At 49.3% G+C, this 26196-nt stretch overlaps 1 protein-coding gene across 2 annotated transcripts in view; it reads right to left on the bottom strand.

Moving 5' to 3' along the window:
- Window positions 1–26196, bottom strand: part of WDR27 (WD repeat domain 27) — a 233870-nt gene that overhangs the window by 181289 nt on the left and 26385 nt on the right. The window contains exons 4-14 of one of the 2 annotated variants that reach the window (XM_030809982.1): window positions 24411–24481; window positions 23334–23454; window positions 21897–22017; window positions 20485–20588; window positions 19301–19368; window positions 18938–19059; window positions 18136–18218; window positions 10301–10379; window positions 7715–7792; window positions 6290–6387; window positions 4000–4089 (exon numbers count right to left, since the gene is read on the bottom strand). In XM_030809982.1, the coding sequence (XP_030665842.1) occupies window positions 4000–4089; window positions 6290–6387; window positions 7715–7792; window positions 10301–10379; window positions 18136–18218; window positions 18938–19059; window positions 19301–19368; window positions 20485–20588; window positions 21897–22017; window positions 23334–23454; window positions 24411–24481 (1035 nt within the window). Of the gene's footprint in view, window positions 1–3999; window positions 4090–6289; window positions 6388–7714; window positions 7793–10300; window positions 10380–17616; window positions 17903–18135; window positions 18219–18937; window positions 19060–19300; window positions 19369–20484; window positions 20589–21896; window positions 22018–23333; window positions 23455–24410; window positions 24482–26057; window positions 26110–26196 lie in introns of those variants that run through there. The other variant, XM_030809983.1, reaches the window with a different exon arrangement.

Raw genomic sequence — 26196 nt, forward strand, 5'->3', positions numbered from 1 at the left:
CCTGCAGCCTCTAATCCCTGAGTACCCGGGCTGGGATGGCAAGGAGAAGACTGACGGGCAGCCTCACTCATGCTTCCTGACAACAAATGACCCTAGACCTGCTCAACGACCCCACTTCGCCTCCATAGCTCACAGGGGATGGGTAACCACAACTCCCGAGAAAATTCCTGCCATAGCCGGGATCTCCCCAGAGCAGAAGACCCCTTCCTGCGGGCCTCAGGATGTGAATCACACATCACAATTTATAGACTAGACAATGAACTGCAATCTCACTACATCACATCTGTCAGGGTACCAACATAAAAAAGAAGGCAAAACCAGGAAAGATGTAAGAATAAGAACATAACTCAGTTCTGCAACAGGACGCCAGGAAACGCAGAGCTGAAATTCACAGCGCAGAAAAACGTGAAATAGCTTTGCTGCCCTCACGTGTAGAGTTCTGGCAGTTTTAGCAAAAGTACAGAGGCTGGTTAAGGAAAGCTCCAAACATTCCTCACTGCTGCCCAGCTTACAGCAGCCGCAAGACTCAAAGGAAAGTCACGTTCATGACTGCCATTAATAGACGCTACCCATGCCACTTGTACTGAATACCAGTGGTGTCTGCAGCTCTGCAGCAGCCGAGAATATTGCAGGTTCACAGACACCTGCTGCAGGGCCTGGTCCAGGCAGCCTGGGCCATAAGGGCGTCCTCCCAGTGGGAAGGGCCTGACACATCTGCCCGGTGACTGACCTCAGAAGTCACTCCATTACCAGCCATGTGGCCCACTGTCTTCCAATATCAAGCTCAGACCTGCCTCCACTGCCTGACCCACAGGCTGCGAGAGGCCACATGAGGTCACACAGGAGGGAGGGTGAAGTCACTGCTACCCATGCTCTTCCTTCTTAGTGAGACTGAGAATGTGTTTTTCTACGTGAGGTCGCACAGGAGGGAGGGTGAAGTCACTGCTACCCATGCTCTTCCTTCCTAGTGAGACTGAGGATGTGTTTTTCTTGCCCTTCCACGTTCTCCTACCAGCACAGCATTTGCTGCATGTCCAGTGGCCACTAAGCCACCAAGGCCAGCAGAGGTGCCACCTTCTGCTCAGCCCTGACAAGTCAGCCTGGTCCTTCATCTCAAGGGTCAGGGACGGACCTCCCACTCCCAGGATGAAAACAATGGAGATTCCTTAGAACTTGCCAAAGGTGGGATCCCCCTTCTCTCCCGAGCTCCAGCCCCAGACACATGCGTGAAGCACTGAGGCCGCAGGGCGCATCGAAGACGAATCACTGCAGGCAAGGCCGGGCCCTCTGGAGCCAATCACCACGAGGCAACGTGCCCATGCAGGACCACATGGGTGCCTCTTCCTCTCTCTCCCCACGATCTCCTCACGGTACAGAAGGCCTCCCTCCTCTTTTCATCTGACCAGTTTCCCCTGTGGTGAGTGTGATGAGATGAAGAGCTTCAGAAACAGAGTGAAAAAGATTCTAAAACCCTGTCTAGGTCAGGGTTTTTTTGTTTGTTTTTATGAGATGGAGTCTTGCTCTGTCGCCCAGACTGTAGTGCAGTGGCACCATCTCGGCTCACTGCAACCTCTGCCTCCCGGGTTCAAGCGATTCTCCTGCTTCAGCCTCCTGAGTAGCTGGGATTACAGGCACTCTCCACCACGCCCAGCTAATTTTTGTATTTTTTAGTAGAGAAAGAGTTTTGCCATGTTGGCCAGGCCGGTCTCGAACTCTTGACCTCAGGTGATTCGTCCACCTCAGCCTCCCAAAGTGCTGCGATTACAAGCGTGAGCCACCGTGCCTGGCCTAGGTCAGGGTTTTAGACCTCTGGACCTCGACTTCCTCTGGACATGGACCCCGCACTGGGGAAGCAGTCAAGGGTGTGGGGACATAAGCAGCATGGAGGCCAGCGTGTGCCGTCCCCGCTCCGAGCAGCATGAAGGCCGGCGTGTGCCGTCCCCGCTCCGAGAAGGAGCAGAGTAGAAGCCACTCGGCGCAGCTCGAGCCAACCAAGAGCTCAGGACGAGGAGAGATGCGTATGTTCACTTCATACTTGGACAAAGATTTCTCTTTTTTTATACAGTTCCACTATCTGTAATGGAATTTTGGATTTAATCTTCCGAAATGCCTGACCCCAGAACTTCACAACGATCACCACTGGCCCCAGGGCGCGTCACAGATGACGCAGCTCTCCTGCGCGGCGCGCTCAGAACCCGCCATCCCATATTGCTGAGAATCTACTCTGTGCCAGGCACATGCTCGCCGGAAGGCCTGTGACTCAAGTACCTGTCTTTGGTCTAGACACAATTTTTGATAGGAAAAATTCTAAAATCTAAAGCAGAAACACATAACTCCTTTATTAAATTAAATACGGTTGCTCTCAGTGGTTTTCAAGCTGGGATGTGCTACCTGACTGTATGCTCAGAGGCCCCTGAACTCTCCAGGAGGGAATTTGAATTTATACTTATTTGTCCCAGATCATAAGCGAAATAAAGACACTCATTTTTCTGTGTTCTGGGCAGGTGCTGAGAGACCAGTCATATTTTCAACGTTGAGTGACGTCACTATTAAACATTACACACCCAAAGTGAAACGATGTGGCTTGTGCAGTTGGGATGGGTCAATGTGGCCCTTTCCCCCACACAGAAACAGAGCAAATTTTTGTAAAGATGAATTTGAAAACCCACTGCATTTTCTTAGTTCAGTGAGAAGCCCTTTTTCCAACAATAAAATACACAGGGAAACACCCACGGTCAACAGAACAACCGCTCATAACAACCATTCAGCCACGAAAGAGGCCGGCTCAGGGCTCCTGGGTGCACAGTGAAGATTCTGAGGCTGCAGGATAGACGCGGGGTGGGACCAGGAGCAAGGGGCTCGAAGGGCAAGGGTGGCATCCAGGCCAAGGCCAGAGAACCGTTCTCCGCCCAGACCATGCAGGGGCGGCAGCTTTGCTTATGCAGGAGCCGAGCCCGGCTCTGCCTGCCCTTGGGGGCCTCCCAGACCTGGCCCTGGGTGTTAGCAAGCAGAGGGTGTGAGGCTGGAGTCACTGGGGGTGCTCATCTGCTCTCAGGTGTGGCCTTGCCTAGGCCTGGCTCCCACTGCCTCTGTCCCCAACTCAGCCCCACCGGGCCCCACCTCCGCATTTCCTAATGACTGCCCTTGGGGTGGTCACGCCACAGGCTGAGTGTCCCATATTCGCAATGCTTGGGATTAGAGGTGTTTTGGATTTCCCATTTTTTCAGATTTTGGAATATTTGCATTATGGAAGGTAAGCAACCCAAATCCGAAAATCTGAAATCTGAGATGCTTCAACAAGCATCTCCTTGGTGTTATGTCGGCACTCAAAGGGTTCTGGATTTGGGGGTATATTCAGAATTTTGGATTACGGATGCTCAACCTGTATAAAAACAGAAGGACTAGTGAGATATTTTGTGTTGTTTCTGTGCTTCTGTTAAAATATCTACCAAGTGTAAGTTCTGAAGCAAGCCGTAACAGGATCCTAATGAAGAGCTGTCAGGTTTTATGGGATTAGAATTAGGAATCAAATATATGTCCCAGTTATGAGTTGAAATGGTCATAATTTTAACACTGTTGCTCTCAGATCAACTTTAAAAAAAAAATTGTTTGCTTTGTTACATTTATAAAAATATCTATGTACAAACCCTACTAAATTTCAAAATATATTTCAACTATATGCCTTTTGATTACATTAATTAAATATATTTCAATTATTTAGGATTCGACTTCATTCACTCCCCTAAAACTCTACAAATGAATTGGCTCTTGGCCTCCAGGCCACCAGCCACAAAAGTGCTGCTGAGCTGTTCTCATGAGTTATGTTTACCCTGTTTGGTTTAAGATCTCAGTGAATCTAGTTTAGACCCCAATTCAAGCCGTGGTTTTGTTTTGCTGATATCCTGAAGGAAACAAAAGTGTCCTTTAGCAACTGACAACCAGGACCTAAGTGAGACCCATCCTTAAGTTCATACTGACTGAAATTAAGACACATTTTACCTGAAAACACAGCAGGTGTCCCCGTCAGGCTGGCATCAAAAACGAGTGACAGATGGTTGGCCAACCCACAGGCCAGCCACTGCCCATCTCCTGTTAAAAAGAATTTTAAAAAAAGACCTCTTAGAAAAGCCTAATTCGTAGGAGTCACACTGTAGAAAAAGCTAGTTCACAGGAGTCACAGCATAGAAAAGCCTAGTTCACAGGAGTCACACTGTAGAAAATCCTAGTTCATATGAGTCACACTGTAGAAAATCCTAGTTCATACGAGTCACGCTGTAGAAAAGCCTAGTTCACAGGAGTCACACTGTAGAAAAGGCTAGTTCACAGGAGTCACACCATAGAAAAGGCTAGTTCACAGGAGTCACACTGTAGAAAAGCCTAGTTCACAGGAGTCACACTGTAGAAAATCCTAGTTCATACGAGTCACACTGTAGAAAAGCCTAGTTCACAGGAGTCACACTGTAGAAAAGCGTAGTTCACAGGAGTCACGCTGTAGAAAAGCCTAATTCACAGGAGTCACACTGTAGAAAAGCGTAGTTCACAGGAGTCACGCTGTAGAAAAGCCTAATTCATAGGAGTCACACTGACCACAGGCAAGAGTAGAACTTCTAGTTAACCTGGTTCTAAAACACAAACACTAACGTCGGAATGGGGGTCTGCAGGCGCCAGCCCATGTTAATCCTTTCTCACATCCTTTATCCAGCAACCTTGTAAGGCGCTGCCTTTGTCATCCTCGCCATCCTCCCTTAACAGAAGAGGAACAGTAGGATGAGCAGCAGGATGAGAGAGTGAAGCTGCTGTTCAAGGTTGTGAACAGGAAAAGCTGCACCCAAAAGGCCCCTGCACCGAGGACAGGACGCCGACGGCCCCTGAAACAAGGCCCCGGGGCCTGCCTTGAATTAGCAGATTGCCCAGAGGCATATTCAGCTAAGCAGTTATGTTGAAACATTTTCCGAAAACAGGGTAGAAATAAATGATAGAGCTGGGTGAGGTGGCTCACACCTGTAATCCCAGCACTTTGGGAGGCTGAGGGAGGGGGATCACCTGAGGTCAGGAGTTTGAGGCCAGCCTGGCCAACATGGTGAAACCCCATCTCTACTAAAAATACAAAAATTAGCTGGACATGGTAGCACACACCTGTAATCCCAGCTACTCCGGAGGCTGAGGCAGGAGAATGAAGCTGTGGTTTTGTTTTGCTGATGTCCGGAAGGAAACAAAAGCGTCCTTTTGTTTCAAGAATCGCTTGAACCCAGGAGGCGGAGATTGCAGTGAGCCGAGATTGTGCCACTGCACTCCAGCCTGGGCAACAGAGTGAGACTCTGTCTCAAAAAAAAAAAAAAAAGAAAGAAATGATGGATGTCACCCACAGTATTCAAACCTGAGGGCCGGTAACACTGAAGGAATGCTCAGTCTATCAAAGATGAAAAAGACATTTACTGATAATACTACACATCTAATTTCCGAAAATGATTTTAAAACTTCTTTGGCTACGATTATAAAACAAAATAAAGGGAATTTAGTGGAGTGGTACATGGTAACCCTTAGGCGACTCAACCCTCTGGACAGATGGCATGAGGGTGGGGCAAAGGACCGGTCCAGACAGTACTTTCTGTCCAGTCCCAGGCAAGGGCACAGCTCACCTGCAAGGAAATCTCACTTCTGAGAAGTGTTCAAGTGGTAGAACTACCTCGCTGAGGTCAAGAGCACTCTCACAAGCTGCTCCTCCCTTCTTTCAAACATTTAGAAAAAAATGCTGAGGTCCAAGAGAAGCCTGGTGAAGACACACTCAGCCCTGCAGGAAAAGGTCTCGGCTGAGGGTCTGGTAAGGAATCCTGTGCAGTCTGCACAATGCCATCCCCAGCCTGGCGCCTCCAGCCCATCCATGAGCAGAGGCCGCGTCTCCAGAGGGAAGCAGCGAGTGTTCCATTAGCTTCTTTGCCTACCAAAGCCCTCCCACCAGGCCCACCTTAACACTTCTGTAGGAGGGGTCAGACACACAGAGAGCAAACCCAGAGGCGCTGGACACAGAACAGCAAATTGGCTGCTAGTGAGTGAGTGCCAGTGTCTGTGCCCATGCAGGGGTGAGATGCCCGGAGATCACCCTCACTACAGTCGGGTGAAACAGAGTCTCGGTTTTCATCCAGACACAAACCATGCCACGCAACTTCAAGTAACCAAGGTTTTTAAAAACATATTTATAATTATGATACAATAGAAAAATGTTTACAGTGGGCAGAATAAAAGACTCTTACAATGAAATGCTATCCAGCTCCCGCAGGACGTGGCGCACCTGAATACTGGATGCAGCACACACGTGTGCAGGTGGGGGCGGCGGCGACCTGGGGGCCGGGCTTGGTGGGCACAGCACACTCCATGGGGTACGCCTCCCTGAGGAAGACCACAGGTAACGGTGATCGGGAGACATTCAAAGTGAGATTAGAAGTAAAACATAAGCAAGAAACAAAGTGGGCTTCCCCCCATCTACATGTATAATTGTATTCCAATAAACTTGAATATTTATCTATATATGTTTATATTTAGACTCTTACATTCAAAATCAGGAAATAACTCTTTTAAATAGACTTACATTCCACGTTGCCAAAAAAGACACATATTTTACATATAAAACAGCAAGGATTTGTTGTGTTTCATATAAACTGATGTGAGTACTGTGACGATTTGGGGGTGAGGGTTCTCACTAAGGAAAATGAATTTCACTTTCCAGTCTCATGCTGCTGTGGGTGGCGTTGTAATGCTAATCACTCAAATCATCTACAGATGCCTTCCATGCACATGCCAATGCCTTCCGTGCACACGCCCGAGCTCTGCGTGGCATTTGGGGGCCTTGCCACCACTGCTGCCCAGCAGCTCCCAGCAGAAGGCCCACGAGAGCCAAATGCAGAAGAGACAGCGTGCTCTGTCTGGAAAGCAGGGCCCTCACAGAAAAAAGTACCAAAAAAATCAGAGCTGAACGGAACTCTGATGCCATACTTCACCTGCATAAGGCCTGGATGCATTTTGCTGCAAGCACACGTAGTATCAAGCAGAACGTGGCAGGAACAGCAGCAAGGCTGCAGAAAAACGCAGTGAATGCGGGCAAAATCAATATTGGCGCTCTGTAACGCAGTGATTGCAAAGTAGACCCATGTACGTTAAAATGAGTTTTAAGTGCAGTAGCCCATATCTCTCCTCGGACAATGTAGTCTTAAATCCAGGACTGGGAGGGACCCTAGACGTCCCCCAAGCTCTTCCTTGTCCAGTCCCAAGAGGCCCAGCTGTCTACAGGACATGCCCACAGTCAGAGCTGCAGCCAGTGTGGAGCCAGTCCCATGGACAGGCACTCTCCCCAGTGGCGTGGGCCATGGCCACTCAGAATGAGCACCTGGCACTACAATGGCCCAACATTTTCACCCAATCCACCCGCATGACAGGGAGGAGCATTGGCTACGCATTTTCTAACAAATTTTAACAAAAATTTAATATTTCAAAATTGTTAAGGTGGTAAGAACAGACCATGTTTGAAAAATTAACAGGAAAGAATTAAATTTGGCTAGAAAGATATATAAATAATATAGATATACACATCAGTGTACATGTGTATGTAAATACATGTACACATATAAGGTTTTATACCTGTTTGGAAAAGAACCAGTTAAAGTATTGGAAAGGTCTAGGTTATTTCAAATGTACTTGGAATGCACGCTCCATCACACACCGTGCGCAGCTGCTCCTGTGTCTTGAAGGTCCTTTCCCCTCACTCTTGATGTTGGTCTTTGGCGAAAACATAGTTACACTGTGGAAAGAAAACTCTTATATCACTCTCAAGTATTAAGAGCTCTAAGGTTCTTAAGATATTTATTTTACAGTGAAAAAAATATTTCACAGTGAAAAAAATTATATACGTAGATATAGACGTCTGCATAAATGCTTTTGGGCCCCTCCCACCTGTCCTCCAGCCCGCAAGTCACCTCCTCCCCTCCTGTGTCTCTCATGCTGCCTCAGAGACGTCGCCCTGCTACACGTTGTCCTGTGACTCCTGTAATAGGACCCTGATGCTGGGCTTTTCCTTTAAGTCCAAAGCCCCAGGTTGGCACTCAGGGCCACCAATGTCTGTCAACCCCTCATCCCCCGGGGCTCCCACACAAAGCCTGACATTCACAACGTGCCTTAATATGGCAGAACTGGGGAATCCATATAAAGTTGCAGATGCCACTGGAGCAGAATTCATCCATCCAACCATCATCCATCCATTCACTCATCCCTCCACCCCTCCCTCCATTCATCCATCCTCTCCATCCATCCACCCATACATCCATCACTCATCTCTCCATCCATCCCCTTGCGCATCCATCTCTCATCTCTCTCCATCCATCCCCCCTCCATCAATTGAGCCACTCATCCATATCTCATTTCTCATCCCTCCATCCATCCACCCATACATCCATCCCTCATCTCTCCATCCCTCCATCCCCTTCATCCAGCCACCCATGCAGCCATCCCTCATCTCTGCATCCCTCCATCCCCCACCATCCACGCACCCATGCATCCATCTCTCATCCCTCCATCCATCCACCCACATATCCATCCCTCATCTCCCCATCCCTCCATCACCTCCATCTACTCATCCATCTCTCGTCTCTGCATCCCTCCTTCCCCTCCATCCATCCACTCATCCATCTCTCAACTCTGCACCTCTCCATCCCCTCCATCCATCCCTCTACTTATCCGTCTCTCGTCTCTCCATCCCTCCATCTCCCATCGTCCATGCACCTATTCATCCATCCCTCATCTCTCCATCCTTCCACCCCCTCCATCCACCCACCCACTCATCCATCCCTCATCTCTGCATCCCTCCATCCCCTCCATCCATCCACCCCTTCATCCATCTGTCATCCCTCCATCCCTCCATCCCTTAATCTATCCACCCACTCATCCATCTCTCATCTCTCTGTCCCTCCTTCCCCTCATCTATCCACCCACTCATCCATCCCTCATCTCTCCATCCCCCTCCATTCACCTAGTCATCCATCTCTCATCCTTCCATTCCTTCATCCCCTCCATCCATGCACCCATTCATCCATCACTTGCCTCCCCATCCCTCCATCCCCACCATCCATCCACCTACTCATCCATCTCTCATCTCTGCACCCCTCCATCCCCTCCATCCACCTACCCGCTCATCTGTCTCTAATCCCTCCATCCCTCCATCCCCACCATCCATCCCCCTACTTATTCATCTGTCATCTCTCCATCCCTCCATCCCCACCATCCATGCACACACGCATCCATCTCTCATCCTTCCATCCCCTTCTGTCCATCTCTCCATCCATCCACCCCTCCAGAAGTGCCTTATGAGAGGGTCCAGGGTGCTGAGTGCTGTCCCTGGCACAGGGGTTTAAAAGAACAGATAATAAGACACAGTCACCATTGTTCAATCCAGAGAACAAGCAGAGCAGGGAAGAGCTTGGAGGGTTGGAGGATGTGTTTACACAGAGTGGCCTGAGGGTTGGAGGCTGTGTTTACACAGAGTGGCCTGGGATTTCTGCCTGGAGCACAGCAGTGCCAAGGGGCGGGGTGGGAGTGGGGGAGTGGCCAGGGGCACAGGAAGCGGGGAGCTTGGTAGAGGTGAGCGCCAACCAGGGAGACAAGCGTGTGCGGCTGAGGACAGGAACTCCAGGTAACAGAGCCATTTTGGCTGCTATGTTAAGACACATAAAAGGTCAAGAGGTGAGGTAGGAGACAGGGGATGTGTCTGCATTTTCTTCAGAAAAGTCACATTTGCCTTTGAGGACTGGGCTCGTGAAGGTTTAGGGAATCTCAAGGCCTCCCCATGGTTTCTCGGCTGCTTTGTTATCTCCTTGCCTTTGAGCAGTCTTGCTAACTCAGGGACTCAGGGCCTAAATGCACTCTGTTATCGTGCTCTGGTGTTATAGCAGAGCTGTGTTCTAAGAAGAGCACTGTGTCCGGTCTTGATGGGCCGGGTTTGTTTACAGCATCGTCATGCTCTCCCAGCCCCACACCCTACCAGCTTCTCCTCACCTCCCGGGACCACCACGTTATCAGAAAAGGAGGGCTGCTCTGAGGCCCAGCGCACAGTGAGTGCTCAGGAAATGTTTGCTGCCGCAGCTGCTGCTAACTGGCACGCCGGGGTCCAACCCACCACATTTTAACTTGTTTCTATTGCTATGTCCTCTCTCCATACTGTGGCCCTCGGGGACGTATATGTGTCCCTATTTGTGTTAAAGTCCTGCATCTGTGACGCAAGTGCATTTCTGTCTCTCATTGACATGAGTTTACTCACCGTGGTGCTGACGCATAACCAGACGACCTAACTTTACTGTGGAAAACCAGGCGTTGGTCCTTCATGACGTTCCGTGCAGCTGTGGAAAAGCAGTTTTAGAGAAGAAACAAACACTTAAAATTAGCATCTCATGATGGACATGAGAAGAACAGAGTCTCTTCAAAACAGAAACATTCACTTAAACAGAATGAATTTCTGACCATAATTTTAAGAGGTTTCATATCTGAAGTCACACCAACCATCATCAGCAAAACATTAAATCAAGGTATTAAAAGGATAAGAAAATAGCCCAAGTTGGTTGTTTTTTTGTTGCTGTTTGTTGTTGTTGTTGTTGTTGAGATGGAGTCTTGCTCTATCACTAAGGCTGGAGTGCAGTGGTGCGAGCTCAGCTCACTGCAACCTCCACCTCCCACGTTCAAGCGATTCTCCTGCCTCAGCCTCCTGAGTTGCTGGGATTACAGGTACATGCCACCACGCACGGCTAATTTTTGTATTTTTAGTAGAGAGGGGGTTTCACCATGTTGGTCAGGATGGTCTTGAACTCCTGACTTCGTGATCTGCCCGCCGTGGCCTCCCAAAATGCTGGGATTACAGGTGTGAGCCACTATGCCCGGCCTAGCCTATTTTACATTTTGCATACCACTACCAGTTGACAAAAACTCTGACATCACGTGAACTTACCACAAATATTTACAAATCAAAAAAATGTTTTCAGACCAAATATAGTTTTGCCAGAACTATTTATTTTTGCATAAATTTAATAGTTGGTGTTCAATATGAATAGTCTGTACAATATTATAAAACAGCTTTAGAAGAACAGATATTTGCATAATACTGAATAATTCAAAAACAGTTCTTTTTTTAAAAGCAAAGAAATTCAGTTCTTGTTTCTGGCACTATTTCATACCGGAAAACCTAATCACACTCCCGTTAAGAATCAAGTGGCCCTAACAGAGTATTAACTTAATACTGTGGATGTCTCACTGTGCAAATCGGAGTCCAGGAGGTAACCAGGAGTCTGTAAGTCAAGTCTCCACCCTGGGCCTGGGCTCCGCCAACCTCACAGGCTTGCAGAGGGCGAAGCTGGACCTGGAGGGGAGAGGTTTCTAAGGGAAAGGAAGATGCCACACACAGCTAGGACCCCAAAGGGACCCTCGGAGGGCGGGGGTGCTAGAAAACTAACTGCTCCCAGGAGAAGCCAGGAAACCGCACTGTCCAATACACACAGTCAGGAGAGGAGAAAACGCCTTCTCCAAAAAATAATCAAATATCACCGAAAGGAAAACAATTTCAGGATAAAATAACAAAGTTATGGGCACATTAGTAGTATACTTCATTATGAGAAAGTCTTAAACGTCCTAGAATAAGGTTTATAAATACATAACTGCATATTATTTTTACAAATGTTCTAAGCATTAAAATATAATAGCTCCTCATCTACCACATATATTCTGTTTATATTATCTCTGTTATAGTGTTGTAAGTAGAGGAAGGCAAATTTTGGGATTCTAGCATTACTGTAAATGAAACATATCCATTAATTTTCCATGGGAATATTTTCTAAACTACACACAAAACATCAACATGTTAAAATCTAATCACTTTCTTGCTACAGAAAAGTTATCTCTGTATTAAAACTATTTATATAATTGTTCTTACTGAAGGTTTTGTTCTAAACTCTAAATGCTATCGTTAGTTGCGAACCATAGTACATCACATACGCTCGTCTGAAACGAGATGACCCATGTTGACAAAAAGTCTAAAAATTCCACTTTTAAGGAGTGATAGAAATGAAGTGTATGTAAGAAGAAAAGCTAAGGAAACAAACATGGTAAGTTTTAAAGGTGAAATCACGAGACTCATGTCTCCTTCACGACAGATTGTGTGCACGGATCTCACTTCCCAAATGCGCAGCTGTCCACGGTGGCAGGCAAGACGAGCGGACCCCGTGGGTTGGACACGCGGGAGGCACTGCTCGCCACTCAGCGCGGAGCCCTCTCTCTTAGGGGAGTTTCTTTCCATGGAAAGAGTCAGGACTTTGGAAAACCGTTTGAACAGTCTAGTATGATTCCAACTATTAGCCATTTTAATTAATATTGGTTAGTCAAGGTTTCCAAAAATTTTTTACTAGAAATGTACATACACATATAAAATTCCTTTATTAATTAAGCAAATGGTTCAAAAAGGCTTTTTTACATTGCACAACAATGTGAAGGTATGGAATGCCACTGAACCATACACCTAAAAATGGTTAAAATGGTAAGTTTTATTTTATATATATCTTATAATGAAAAAAGGAAAGAAGCAAACAGAAAATGTCTTTTAAAGGACTACGAAAAACAGACTCTTTACCACACAAATAATGTGTAAGACCATATTATTTACCTAATAAACACTTTCAATTCTTCATTAGCATCATTACTACATAGGACTTTTTCAATTTTTTGAGGGTACTGCTATTTAAAAGGTGAATGCTAACTTTCATTATCTGTGTAACACACTGGTTAGGTATTCAGATGGCCTCTCCTACAGAAAAAAGCCACAAAAGCCAGAAGAAATATGTGCTTCATCTTGTTAAAAGGGGAAAGAAAATGAGGACAAGATATCGAAACTGAGGTGAGCTGTGGATGGCTGCAACTCCAGCCACACAGGCTGAGGATTTGTGTGGCCTCAGGGAGGTGAGGGCAGAAAGGCCAGCCCGGCCACTAGGGGAGCTTCACCTCCGACTGGCCCAGGAAGCCTGTGCCGTGATGGTCTGTACTGGTCCCAGGTTGCCGGCCCTGCGGTCAGAGCGACCTTGACAAGTGGCTTAAAAGGGCAGAAGCTGTGGATTTGTGCACCCAAACCCCTAGAAAGCAATGCGAATCTCCTTTGAGAGAACACAGTGCACTTCATTCAGTTCCAAAAAACAAATACAAAAACAAAACACAAACAAACAAACAAAAAACTAAAGGCCCACTTCTCTAATGAAAATTGATGCAAAAATCCTCAATAAAATATTAGCAAACCAAATTCAACAACACAACAAAAAGACTATACATCATGGGATTTATCCCTGACATACAAGGATGGTTTTATACTCAAAATCAATCATATACCTAATTAAAAATTTTACACCAACCATTCAGGTGCAGAAAGAGAGAAAGCTCTCCCTAGCTCATTCCGCGGAGCTGGCACACCAAAACCAAGCTCAGAAAGTTCCTGAGAAATCAATCACGCGAGAACAAGAATTCAAAAGATCCTGTACAAAATAATAGTGAAGAGATAATAAAGGCAAATTAGGCTTATGACAGCAAAGTGTAGCTGATTAAACATAAGCAATAACCACCACGTTTAACCAGGAAAACGCAAATGAAATAATAAGACACCTCTGTATCATCACTGGTTGCCAGACGGCTCAGGAGGGTCTCCAAAGGCTGGTGAGACCCCACTCCCAGCCAGTTTCCAGGTTCTTGGCACCTTCAGAGCAAGAATTTAGATGCGAAAAAAGAAAGCCGGGCGCGGTGGCTCACGCCTGCAATCCCAGCACTTTGGGAGGCCGAGGCGGGCGGATCACGAGGTCAGGAGATCGAGACCATCCTGGCTAACACGGTGAAACCCCGTCTCTACTAAAAATACAAAACATTAGCCGGGCGTGGTGGCGGGCGCCTATAATCCCAGCTACGCGGGAGGCTGAGGCAGGAGAATGGCGTGAACCCGGGAGGCGGAGCTTGCAGTGGGCCGAGATCGCGCCACTGCACTCCAGCCTGGGGGACAGAGCGAGACTCCGTCTCAAAAAAAAAAAAAGAAAGCACACGCCTAAGTGAGAAGCCAGGCGAGCTCAGGAGGTGCGCACAGGAGAAGGAGGCGCGCTCAGGAGGAGGAGGCGCGCTCAGGAGGAGGAGGCGCGCTCAGGAGGAGGAGGCGCGCTCAGGAGGAGGAGGCGCGCTCAGGAGGAGGAGGCGCGCTCAGGAGGAGGAGGCGCGCACAGGAGGAGGAGGCGCGCACAGGAGGAGGACGCGCGCTCAGGAGGAGGAGGCGCGCTCAGGAGGAGGAGGCGCGCTCAGGCGAAAGAGGAGCGCACAGAAGGGGGCGCGCACAGGAGGAGGAGCGCACACGAGGAAGAGGAGCACACAGGAGGAGGCGGCGAGCCCAGGGGAAGGAGTCCAGTTCAGAAGGAGGAGGCCCGCCCAGGAGAAGGAAGCACACACAGAGGAGTTTGTGTTCCTCATTTTGCGGGTATTTCTTTAATGACAGGGCGGGATCATCAGGTGTTCTGGGAAAGGAGGGAATTTTTAGGTAACCCCCACAACAGCCTCGTTCTCTTACTCGGGTTTTCCCGGGAGAACAGAGGATACATCACGCTGGTGGGTTCGCCTTCTCTCTCCCTTGCTTTGGGTTTTCTGCTGTCCTGTGCTTGCTTTGGGTTTTCTGCTGTCCTGTGCTTGCTTTGGGTTTTCTGCCGTCCGGTGGTTACTTTGCCATGTTCCCGTCTTCGCTGTTGCCTGGGTTTTCCGTCCTCCTGTGACCATGCAGTGCTATTCTTGTCTCACACTGGGTAAGCAGAAATTCCAGCGTCCAGCGACATGCAGGCGTGGCAAGAGCTCGGGGCAGGAGAGGCGGCGTGTGCTGCTGGAGTAGCCGCTGGCCAGCCACCTGGGAAGACCCTTGCCATCGTCTGCCATCGACCTGCCACGTGGGGAACCCCGAGCCCAGCAGCTGCCCCCGCAGATCAGGGCAGCCCTCCTGGCTCCAGGGTACAGCAGGGTGCTGCAAAGACTGCTCACAACAGCAACAGCCTGGGACAAGCCAAATGTCTGTTAATACTGAATAAATTGTGGGTACATAAACCTCAGTATATCCAGACAACAGAATGCTGTATAGCAACTGAAACAAATCTCACAGACACGAAGTTAAAAAGATAAATCACAAAAGAACGCACTTAAGAATATTACTCTACGTATAAACAGCCCCCAGATGAGACATGAGAGGATTCACTGTGATGAAGGATTTCTTGGTGCCTCCTTGCCAGCTGGAGACCCCGAGGCTGGCGATGCCCCTGCCCGGGACTCCCTCGCCCCCAGCTCACTGCAGGAGGTACCCACCTACTCCACCCGCTTATGTGAGGCTCATTCGGTCCCACTGCCCTGCCCTGCCCTGGCCTGCAGCTGTGGGGCTGGCCCAGCCCTACTGCTGTTTCCTGTCACCTGGGGCGGCTGCCCAGTGCTGGCGGAAGTGAGGGTGGAGGGCTACCATGTTACAGCATTTTTCGTACCCGCATTTGGCCAAGTCCTGAGTCCTTGTCCTGCATCCAAGAATAAGTTACCCTGACAACCGAAGGGTGAGCAGGGCGTAGTTTATTTTTTGAGACGGAGTCTTGCCCTGTTGCCCAGGCTGGAGTGCAATGGCACGACCTCAGCTCACTGCAACCTCCACCTCCTGGGTTCAAGCGATTCTCCTGCCTCAGCCTCCCGAGTAGCTGGGATTCCAGGGGCCCACCACCACACCCAGCTAATTTGTTTGTATTTTTAGTAGAGACGGGGTTTCAGCCTGTTAGCCAGGATGGTCTCGATCTCCTGACCTCATGATCTGCCCACCTCGGCCTCCGAAAGTGCTGGGATTACAGGCGTGAGACACTGCACCCGGCTGGAGAGTTTTACTGAGTGACAGCTCTCAGCAGAGAGGGGACCCGGAGAGGGCAGCCCCCTACCCTCAGTCAGGTGGTCCCCCAGTGTGGCTGAGTTTGGGGCTTTAATGGACTCAGAATGGGGCGGTGCATGTTGATTGGTTTGTGACTATGCAAAAAAGGTTAAAAAAAAGGTACAACTCAAAGATGGGCACAGCAGTGTCAAAAACCAATTAGGGAGGAGTGGGTATATGTATAGGTGAAGGGTGGGGGCCAATCAGAGGAAAGCGTGCCAAACAGGAAAAGAGGTTCTCAATCCGGTCTGTGGATTTATCCGAGATGTGGTTTGGCTTTCAGACACAAACCTCTCTTTGGTTTGGAGGTCGGGTTTCCCTGGGGACCCACCTGTGTCCACCTGGAGATTTCTCTGACTCCTGCTGCTGTCAGTTGTTAAGGATGAATGGTAGGAGGCGAGACTGACAGGGCCAAGAGAGACCAGGAGGGGTGGGGGGGGAAAGCATGGGAGGAGGCTTGGGGGGTCTAGGAAGATGAAGAGGTTCGGGGAGGGCTGAGAACGAGGAGGCTGGGAGGGATCAGGTGAGGAGGCCAGGAGGGCCCAGGAGGAGGAGGCTGGGATGGCCCAGGAGGAGGCAACAGCTCCACATTAGGCCCGCAGCAGCCCAGGGGCATTCTCTTCTCAGCCATCTTCACACCCACCTGCTGTTGTCTTCTCTGCTATAGTGTCTTTTGCAATTTAAGATGCCTTTTCAATGGTGAATAATTAGCACCTCCTTACAAGGCAGAAGTTCCATGACTTAATAAGGAAGAAGGAGGTCAGAGGCCACTCCCAGCCAAGGAGTCAGCTTGGCCCAGAGGCTGCAATGCTGGCTGAGCCTGGCCACCTCCCCCAGGCCTTCATTCTCACAATTTCTCAGAACTGTCCCCATGGTGATAGGACGGCAGCAGAGCATAAACTGGCAGGAGACAGGCAGTTAACACCGACAGTGGGTCTTTCATGGAAACAGGGCCGAGGAATGGGGGACCTGCCGGAAACCCCCAGCAGCAGGGACCCCCATGGCAGGACGGAACAAGCAAACAGCTCCAGCCCCAGGCTCAGCTCTGAGTCCCTGCCTTCCACCTGAAAACGGCCCTCCCCGATTTGCAAGGCGGGTCAGAACCACACAGTGAGACCCAGGAATGGCACAGAAGGTGTTCAAGGCCTGATTTCAAAAAGTCTGGTAGGGAAGGGAGAGGCCAGAAGTCCCCGAAGTCAAGCTCAAGGGCTGCGTGGGAGCATGAAGGACACAGCCCATGTCTGAGGACGGACTGATGCAGGAACCCTAGCCCAGCCCAGCCCAGCCCGGGGAGAGGCCCAAGGGTGGGGTCGCCAGGTCTCTGGCCGGGGAGACGCTGGCCGGGGAGATGGCCCTTCTGGGAGGTGAGGCCCAGCAGTCAGGCAGCTACCAGGCAGAAGGTGAAAGGGGGTTGCGGGAATGCCTCCGTTTTTCGAATGATGTCCAATAGGTTTCACAAGACCGATTAAAGGGTTAGACTGGTCACTGAAGGGAAAAAAAGTAATTATCAGTGAGCCTCGAAAGAAGTGGAACATAATGAAGTTTACCATCTTAAAGTGAAAGTTAATTTTTACATATTTGAAAGATGCAACGTGGATTTGTTTGGCTGCTGCTCAGAACAAACCAATAGAAAATACTGTCGAGGCAATCAACAATAATTTATTATGGCCTTGCTAATACAAGATTCCAAAAAATTACTGGTTTTGATATAACGTCATGGTGGCTAGGTAAAAACATACATGTTCCAGAAATGCACACTGAAGTGTGCAAGAGTACAATCACACGCTTGGGATCTGCTTTCAAATTCCTCAGCAGAGAAAAAAGGGGAAAAAATGTTCTCACAATTAATAATTGTTGAAGGCCCACTCTGCACCCCCACTGCACTGGGCACCAGAGGAGCAGCGGTCAGTCCTGGGCACGTTGCTGAATCCCATGAGTGATGGCCAGTTCAGGAGGGGAAGCACCCAGCATGTTCCCCACCACAGCGGACATGGAACACACACATAGGAGGCAGAGACATGAAGGAGGGAAGGATGGAAGGAAGTACGGAATGCATATTTTAACAGATAGGAATTTGCAAAGCAATGCAGCAGCCCTAACCACAATGAGAACGCATCAGCCTTGTATTCTCACATGTCATAGCACCCTGTACTGACCACATCGCTGTTCACTAGCAGCCTTGGTACTCTTCTCCTTGGCAATTCCCAGATACAGTGGAGAGGTCGGTAGGACACAGGAGCTGAAACAGAAACAAGCCCCATGAAACTAGGAGTGCAAACAACAATAGGACGGAAATGCTTCAGTGACATACATACTTTAAAGACAGTTCCAAATGACTAATTCATGCAGCTATGGACACAACAGTATTTGAAAATGAAAATTATCAAGTGTATTCTTATCCTTATTCTTAATAAAAGTGCTGTTTTATAATGTACATTCTATTCTGAAATAGTGTTTCAATTAAAATAAACTATCAACTACTTCATTTTCAACAAGATAGAAGCAACACCATGAAAAACTGTTTCTTCCAAACAGCGTTGGTAGAGCTCAGAGTTTTCTTTTTTTTTTTTGAGATGGAGTCTCACTCTGTCGCCCAGGCTGGAGTGCAGTGGCGCGATCTCGACTCACTGCAAGCTCCACCTCCCAGGTTCCCGCCATTCTCCTGCCTCAGCCTCCCGAGTAGCTGGGACTACAGGCGCCCGCTACCACGCCTGGCTAATTTTTTTGTATTTTTTTTACTAGAGACGGGGTTTCACCGTGTTAGCCAGGATGGTCTCGATCTCCTGACCTCGTGATGCGCCCGCCTCGGCCTCCCAAAGTGCTGGGATTACAGGCGTGAGCCACCGCGCCCGGCCAGAGCTCAGAGTTTTCTAATCTTTATTTCTGAACATAGAAAGAAATCCAGATGGCGCTTACTGGTGAACACACACACACACTCCACATTTGAAGACACTCTACCTGGCTGGCACCGAGAGGCTCTGCCCCATGCTGGGACACTGCTGAGTCCTGACCAGCGCGGCCAGGTTGATCTCCAACACGGCAATCTTCCCGCCAAAGAGGGAGGCCAGCAAGCACAGCGCCTGCAGGGACGTGGTTTCAACATCGTTAGCGACACCACCCAGTAAAAGCAGACTAAATGTGCATCCACACACACATCCTAACAGCTGCTTCATTCTCAGCAGCGACATCGCCCTGTCACTCCTAAAACGTTTTCACACACAAAATCCCGTTTACTCAGCCAGTCGTTACAGGATCACTCTGAAGAAAGAAGAAATCAGAGGTACGTCTCATAGACAGGGAGGGCCGCGTCTCAGGACTGACCTTTCGATCCGCAGTGCAGTTCCTCAGGGCACACGATCCGGCCAGCGGGATGCTGAGGCTCTGGAAATCTTCAGTTCAGCAAAGACCAGGAAGAACATGATGGGGAGGGAGGCAGCACATACACACGGAGTCACTGCCCAGAGCCCACCACACACAGTCCAGGCCCCGCCACACACATTGCAGGCTGTGCACCACATACTCACACATACAAGGCCCCAGGCCGCGCACACACCACACACACACCAGGGCCTGAGCCTCACACATGCCAGGCTCCGCTCTGAGGCTGGGATGTGACTTGGACTAAGACCTGCAGCTCAGCCTCCTGGAGAAGCCACATGTCCAGCACCAGATCAGAAAGGAAATGTGTAATTAGAGCTGTGACCATTAAGGGGAAGGAAAGGCTGAGTTTTCAAGCAGAAGCCACCCCTGGCTGAGCTGGGGAGGGGCAGGGATGGGCAGCTGAAGGGAAGGGTGTGCGTGAAGACACAGATGGATCCCGCAGCCCCTCAGAGGTCTGGGCGTTCAGGGCTAGAAGGGAGGCACCAAGAGGAGCAGTGCCCGGGAGGCTGCCAAGGAGGCCCTGCTGCAGCAGAGGAGAGGGACGGAATCCAGCCTGCTTTTCAGAAGTCGCCTGGGCTCCTGGGCAGAAAGGGTGCGGCTGGTGGCAGCCATGAAGCCAGGAGAGGAGGGGTGGGAACCACTGGGGTGGGGGGATGAGATGGGGGTGTTGGGGGAGGGGGTGGGGGTGGAGGTGACTATTCCTACATTTCTGGGGCTGGCAGAAACTGGGGAAGGGAACCAGGGTTGGAGAGGAGTGCGCCTTGGCCAGGTTTACGCTGTGCGAGCCTGGGGCTCTGGGAGGCTCTCTAGGGATGGTGGAGAACCCAGGGGCTTCCCAAGGGTGTTCCTGCAGTTGTTCCATGCTGCTGGGGCCCGGGCGGCCTCGCCTGGCAGATGTAGGCAAGGAGTGGCTCCAGGGCTGAGTGCCCGAGAGTCCAGGAAGGGCCCTCGTCCTTCGGATCCAGCAGCACAGAGGTGCTCACGTTCTCAATGCTGAGTTGTGACTGAAGCATCTCATCCTCAGATTCACGCGGCGAGGCCTTCTCCACAAACACTTTCACTACCCCACATACCAGTCAAAGGAAAACATTACGGTTACATGGCATTTACACCAAAGATCTTACCCTTGTAATACAAAGCAGCTTCCACTTCCAGGTTTGCCAGGTTAAATACGAATAAGCCCACTGAGCTTCCGATCCACACGCATTGGGTGTTCTCAGAAGAAAGACTGATTTAAGGAAAAAAAGAAAATAATACACGATAATCTTATTCCTGAAGGTTGGGCCCCACGTGCACCCCCTGGCCTGGCTGTGAGCTCTCTGCAGGAGTGGGGGGTGTGGGCCGGGGCAGGTTCTTGCCAGTGAGAACCACATCTGTGCCACCAACGCATTTCAGCATGTGGTGGGTCCCCTGGGCACCTGCTAATGTCTGTGAAGATGCTCGCTCTGACCTCTGTGGTTTCTATTTTCTTCTAAGGTTACAGAAAAGGTTGGTGCCAGCGCCTCGGCCAAGGCCACTGCTCAGGTAGCCTCCGACTGACTAGACTTGAAGGCCACGCAAGCTGCCCACCTCTGTGAATGAGGAACCAACTCCAGGAGGAAAGTACCTGGCCCGAGGCGCCAACGGGGTCTGTTAATACACTGAGAAGCCATCTCCAGGGAGGCTGGGCATGGACTTGGCAGAGGCCCCCAGCTGGAACCTGCTTTCCAGACCTCCCCTCTCCAGCTCCGCCCCAGGCAGCGCCCTGGGCTCCTCCTGGGCATCCACCAGCACCAGTCCACGGTTCACCCAATGACCATCGTCAACAGAATGGGTCGTGTGGCTCCGGCTTAGCTCTGAGGGCTCCCTCTGCTCTAGGTAAGACAGGGAAGCCTCAAAGTGCCTCAGGTCCATGCACCTGCCAGGAGCACAATGTCTAGCCTCCATGCCCACCCGGCTTCCTCTCTGTGGTTTGGACCAAGCAGGGAATATTCTGCTCCAGGGGCAGCTCTGCACAGAGACACAGACAAGCAATGGCCAAGGCCATTCAAAGCAAGGTTGCCCCTTAATCTCAAGCATTTTGGGGAGGAGAAGTAAAGATAATTGTAATATATTCTTTAATCACAGTTAAACAGTACTTCCTTATGTTGCCAAATATGTATAATATTTCTACTGAGCACAGAAATAAATACAATTAGTCTGGGGTTAACTTTAAATGTGTAACGTACAGCACAGTGGTAGACAGGAAAGTCTAGGCCATTCTGATCACCATTTCCTCTTTCTAAAGAAAAAGTTGTATCACAGAGGCAAAGATCTGCCTAGACTTTGGTAATAAACTTAAAAATCATCCTTTTATTAAAGACACTTACATATCATTGCCCAAGTTTACCAACTTTTAAGATTTAAAACATGCAATCCCAAGAATGAGGTTAATAATAATCAGAGACAAAAATAATATGGTTTTATCTCAGTCATTCTTAGAAAATGAACCTAACGTTTGTCTAAGGAATTTAAGAGGTTTCCTTTATGTGGCATAGGCAAAGTTTTTGATACTTACCATCCACATGCAGAATTTGGGATGAGTGAGAGATCGCAGGGTGCAAGTCTCAGTACAGGAAATGTTACTTCAACCTGCTCTCCTTTTCCCAGAGCACTTGTAGAGAGAAGCTGGCTTTCTTCTAGGGACAGAATTATTGACAATCTGAGAAGTGAACTTAAACGCATCTGTCAAGTTTAAAGGCTGAGGACTGCCACGCAGAGATGCTGCAGTGAATGTGCACCATGGAGCGCTCGGATCACAGGTCAAGGAAAGCACTAAGGTAACACCCAGCATGACGCGTGTGCGCCACGAAGCACTCGGATCACAGGTCAAGGAGAGCACTAAGGTAATACCCAGCATGACGCATGTGCACCACGGAGCACTCAGATCACACATCGAGGAGAGCACTAAGGGAGCACCCCACATGACGCGTGTGCACCGCGGGGCACTCGGATCACACATCGAGGAGAGCACTAAGGGAGCACCCCGCATGATGCTACCTGGGAGTGATGCGACTTCAAGTGCAGAACCAGAGCAAGGGAGTGGGAAAGAGGAGATAATCAATTGGAAGAATGTAACTTCATATTTCCTAAAACTAAGTTTAATATTTGCTTCAGTAGCAGATATTTATCAAATAAATAACAAAAACCAAGGTTTAAAACACAGGAAAAAATTGGTATACTGGATAAAAGTAATTTCAGACCTAATATGAAAAGAAATAGTTTAAAGTCATCTACAAAAAAACACAACCTAAAAGAAAGAATGAGTAACCAGAGTGAGGAAGAGAGTGTAGGCTGTGAGCACAGAGATGATTTCTGTAATACGAAACGTCAGCTGCACACACCAATGAAAGAGGTGGCCTCTGGATTGAAAAGTAAAATTAACATTTTCTTCCAGGAGAGGGTCAGCTCCTTTGTGACAGTACAGGAGATAAAAAGCGCACATGAGGAGTGCTGTGGTCAACAGGAAGTAACTCTGGACAGCAGGAGACCAGGTGAGGATGTGAGGGTGCTAGGCGGGTGCAGGTGGCATCTGCGAGGCGCAAGAGACCAGGTGAGGACGAGGGTGCTGGGCGGGTGCAGGTGGCATCTGAGTCATGCAGTGTACCTTTCTGATCAGCATGACCTGCCCTCCTTGGTCGCCCACTGCAGGAAAGCAACCCATAGCTGCGAAGCTGCTGGAAAGCAACCCATAGCTGCAAAGCTGCTGCCTTGGGGCCTCTGCTCTTCTGTTCACCAAAGCCCCTCACCCCCATCCCCACACACACCAGGTACCTCTGTCTGCTGATGACCCCTCACATGACCTGCAGGGCCTCAGTGGTTTTCTGAGGTTGTAGCCCTTGGCTTCTCCTACATTGGGACCTCTCTCTCCCCTCTGTGTGACCTAGGGCCCTCGACACACTGGTGAAAGATCTGGGCCAAGTGGGAGGCCTGAGGGAGGGTCTGAGCAACCCACCTGGCTGGCTGCACAGCCCAGACCTAACCCTTCTTGTGGAGAAAGTCTCTGTCTTCTTCCTTAGGTCAACCCGTGCCACACGACGATAATGGTGTCCATCCATCAAACTGAAGATCCAAAGCTACAAAAGCAAAGAACATGCAGGCATGGCGCTGCAGCAAAGGTCCTTACGCAGAAGCGGCAACACCAGAGGAGGAGCAGTGAGGGCAGACAGGTCACAGGACATGCCCTCCACGGCCTGCAGAGGCTCCCAGCACAGCTCTCTCCTGCCTTCAACATCCAGCCTGGAGGCCCTCCTTACGGCCCATGCCCATGGTGTCAGAGCACTTTCGCACGGCTGGCACATCAGCTCAGAGCACACAGGCAGGATCCTATTGTGCAGGCCTCCCCAAGATGCTCCTCTGGGAACCCCGGGCCCCAGGCTCTCTGCACACACCCCACAGCTTCACAGCCAAGAGCACGTCCCACATGCCCTGGGTGAGAAGACAAGGGCAACAGCGGTCAACTTTGTCAAAAGGAAAAAAAAAAATCTAAGTTTTCAAAATTATCTTTTTCAAATTTTATCAACAGCAACTTTATCCAGACTTTGTGAAATGAACTTAAAATGCTCACCTAAAAAATGTTTTGAAAAAGGCCAATATCTCCAGGTTTTTCAAGTGTGTAAAGCTGACAGGAAACAGGAGCACAAGGAGCACTGGGGATGCCACCACAGGAGCCGTCCACGGAGCCTCCCCGGGGCGCAGGCAGCGCGAGTGGGAGCAGGGGATGTCTGCTCACAGCCCTCTTCTCATCAGGTTTTCAAGGTCACGTGAGTGGCCCTCACTTTTGCTGCACTCCAGAACCATGTATGGAGCTCTGGGACGGGCAGACCCAGCTCCTCTGCAGCCCAGGGGGCCCAGGACCATATTGAACCCACAGTGATGCTGAGACCCACGGAAGGTCACGTTCTCAGCAGAGGTGGACAGGTTTTTTCAAATCGCAGGAAAATACAAAGTAGCATGAAGACAAAGACCTTTGTGCACAAGCTCACATTCAGGCATGTCTGGGAACTGGAACTTAACTCTGCGGCTGTCTCACCTGGCCGTCAGCACACCCAGTGACCAGCTGCCTGCTTTCTGCATCAATGAATACGCTGAGAAGAGGATATGCTGGTGAAAGGAACATTGGAAAATTTAGCTCTATAAGTGCCTGGTACCAATTAACCCGAGAACTGCCAGTTTTACTATCTCTTTACACGTAATATTTACTTACAGTATTTCTGTTAGTCAAGTTTGAACTATTCCAAAATAATTTCTTCACCAAAAAGTAAAACTTGCACGTGAATACAAATGTTGAAAACCCCATAAGCACAAGGAAGGCTGGGGACATCACCCCAAAAGGACGCCCGGCGAGTCCGCCACAGATGGGTCCCGAGGAATCCCATCCCACCTCCTGACAGGAGGCCTGGTGGGCTTAAACCACGGCCCAGCTCTGGCTGCTTTATAGCCTAGAGGGAGGGCAGCACTGGTGTTTAATCAACATTGCACTTGGAGCAGAAGGATTCCTGAGTCAGCCAGAAATAATAAAATTATGGACTTAGTGATGAAAACAGCAAGTAAATGGATGTCGTTTCCTTGAAAAAAAAAAAATTGTTGCCTAGGATGTCATTTCATTTAAAACTTACTCTAAACTGTCAGTAATTTAGGAGCATTAGATAAATAAGTATTGAAAAATACTACATATCCTAATTAAACTATAAACGAAATCAAAGATCAAGTGTATCATTGTTCTTGGCAACCAACTAGTAATTCCATATAATTAATTTCAGAAAAAAGATTCCAACGTACTTCCAAGAAATGTGCTTCACCCTGACAGAAAGCAATGTTTTTAAGTCATTACAGCACCATAGTCTACACATGGATACATTAACCTCAGAAGGAATGTTAAATCTTTGAGCAGATACAGCAATAACTCTAGCAGGTCACCAAAGTATCTGTATATGCTTTAAGTGGTATTTTCATGTCACTTATCGCACGGAGGAACGCTCTCCTTTTAATTCCCTAACTCTCTTCTTCCGGGAAGACAGAACGTGCACAAGAAGAGCAAAGCGAATGCAGGAAACCAGTGCCCTGAGATGCCAGGAGGACAAGCACAGGGGCTGCACGGGAGAGGTGCTGGGGCGTCGCAGGCCGCTCCTTATGCCGTGCTCCACGGACGCCTGCACCTCAATGCTGTATCTGTGTGGCCGTGTGCCAGCTTCATTTACCAACAGAAAGCCATCTGAGGGGAGAACGCAAGGACCCTGGCATTCACGAGCTGCACACGTGCTCAGTACCTGACCACAAGGCCAGGTGTGGCACATGCCCACGCTCACGCTGGATGGACAGGGCAGTCCTGGCCCTACCAACACCACTGGTTCTGGGACATGTTTCTACAGAAAGCAGGGGGCTTGCCTTCCCTGGGTGCTCAGGCATTTTATCTGACAGCAAACATGCTTTACTCTTCCAAAACAGAAAGGCCCAGACTCCAAGCATACATTTAATTTTAAGTGAAAAACATCAAGGACATTCACTGTTAAGTGAATCCTCTCCTTGTGTGGACGGGAGTGAAGGGCCGTTAAGTCTGAGATTGCCTCATTCAGATCCACTCGAATGTCACGGCTCCATCTTATGCCCCGTTATATGCTCTAGAAAAAGTGGGTTACACACAGCCTATTTACAGGAAACAAGAAAGTTTTAAATTTACCTGATAACACAGATGAACTGTATATTAATGATCCTGTACAATGGTCCCAGACCTTTGGATAAACACAGGATTCTTTAGAAGAGGTAACAACGTTGCCATTATTGCAACAGGTAAGGCTAACAGTACTATTCAATATCAG

This window comes from Nomascus leucogenys, chromosome 3 (genome assembly GCF_006542625.1).
Source record: "Nomascus leucogenys isolate Asia chromosome 3, Asia_NLE_v1, whole genome shotgun sequence".
Lineage (NCBI taxonomy): Eukaryota > Metazoa > Chordata > Mammalia > Primates > Hylobatidae > Nomascus > Nomascus leucogenys.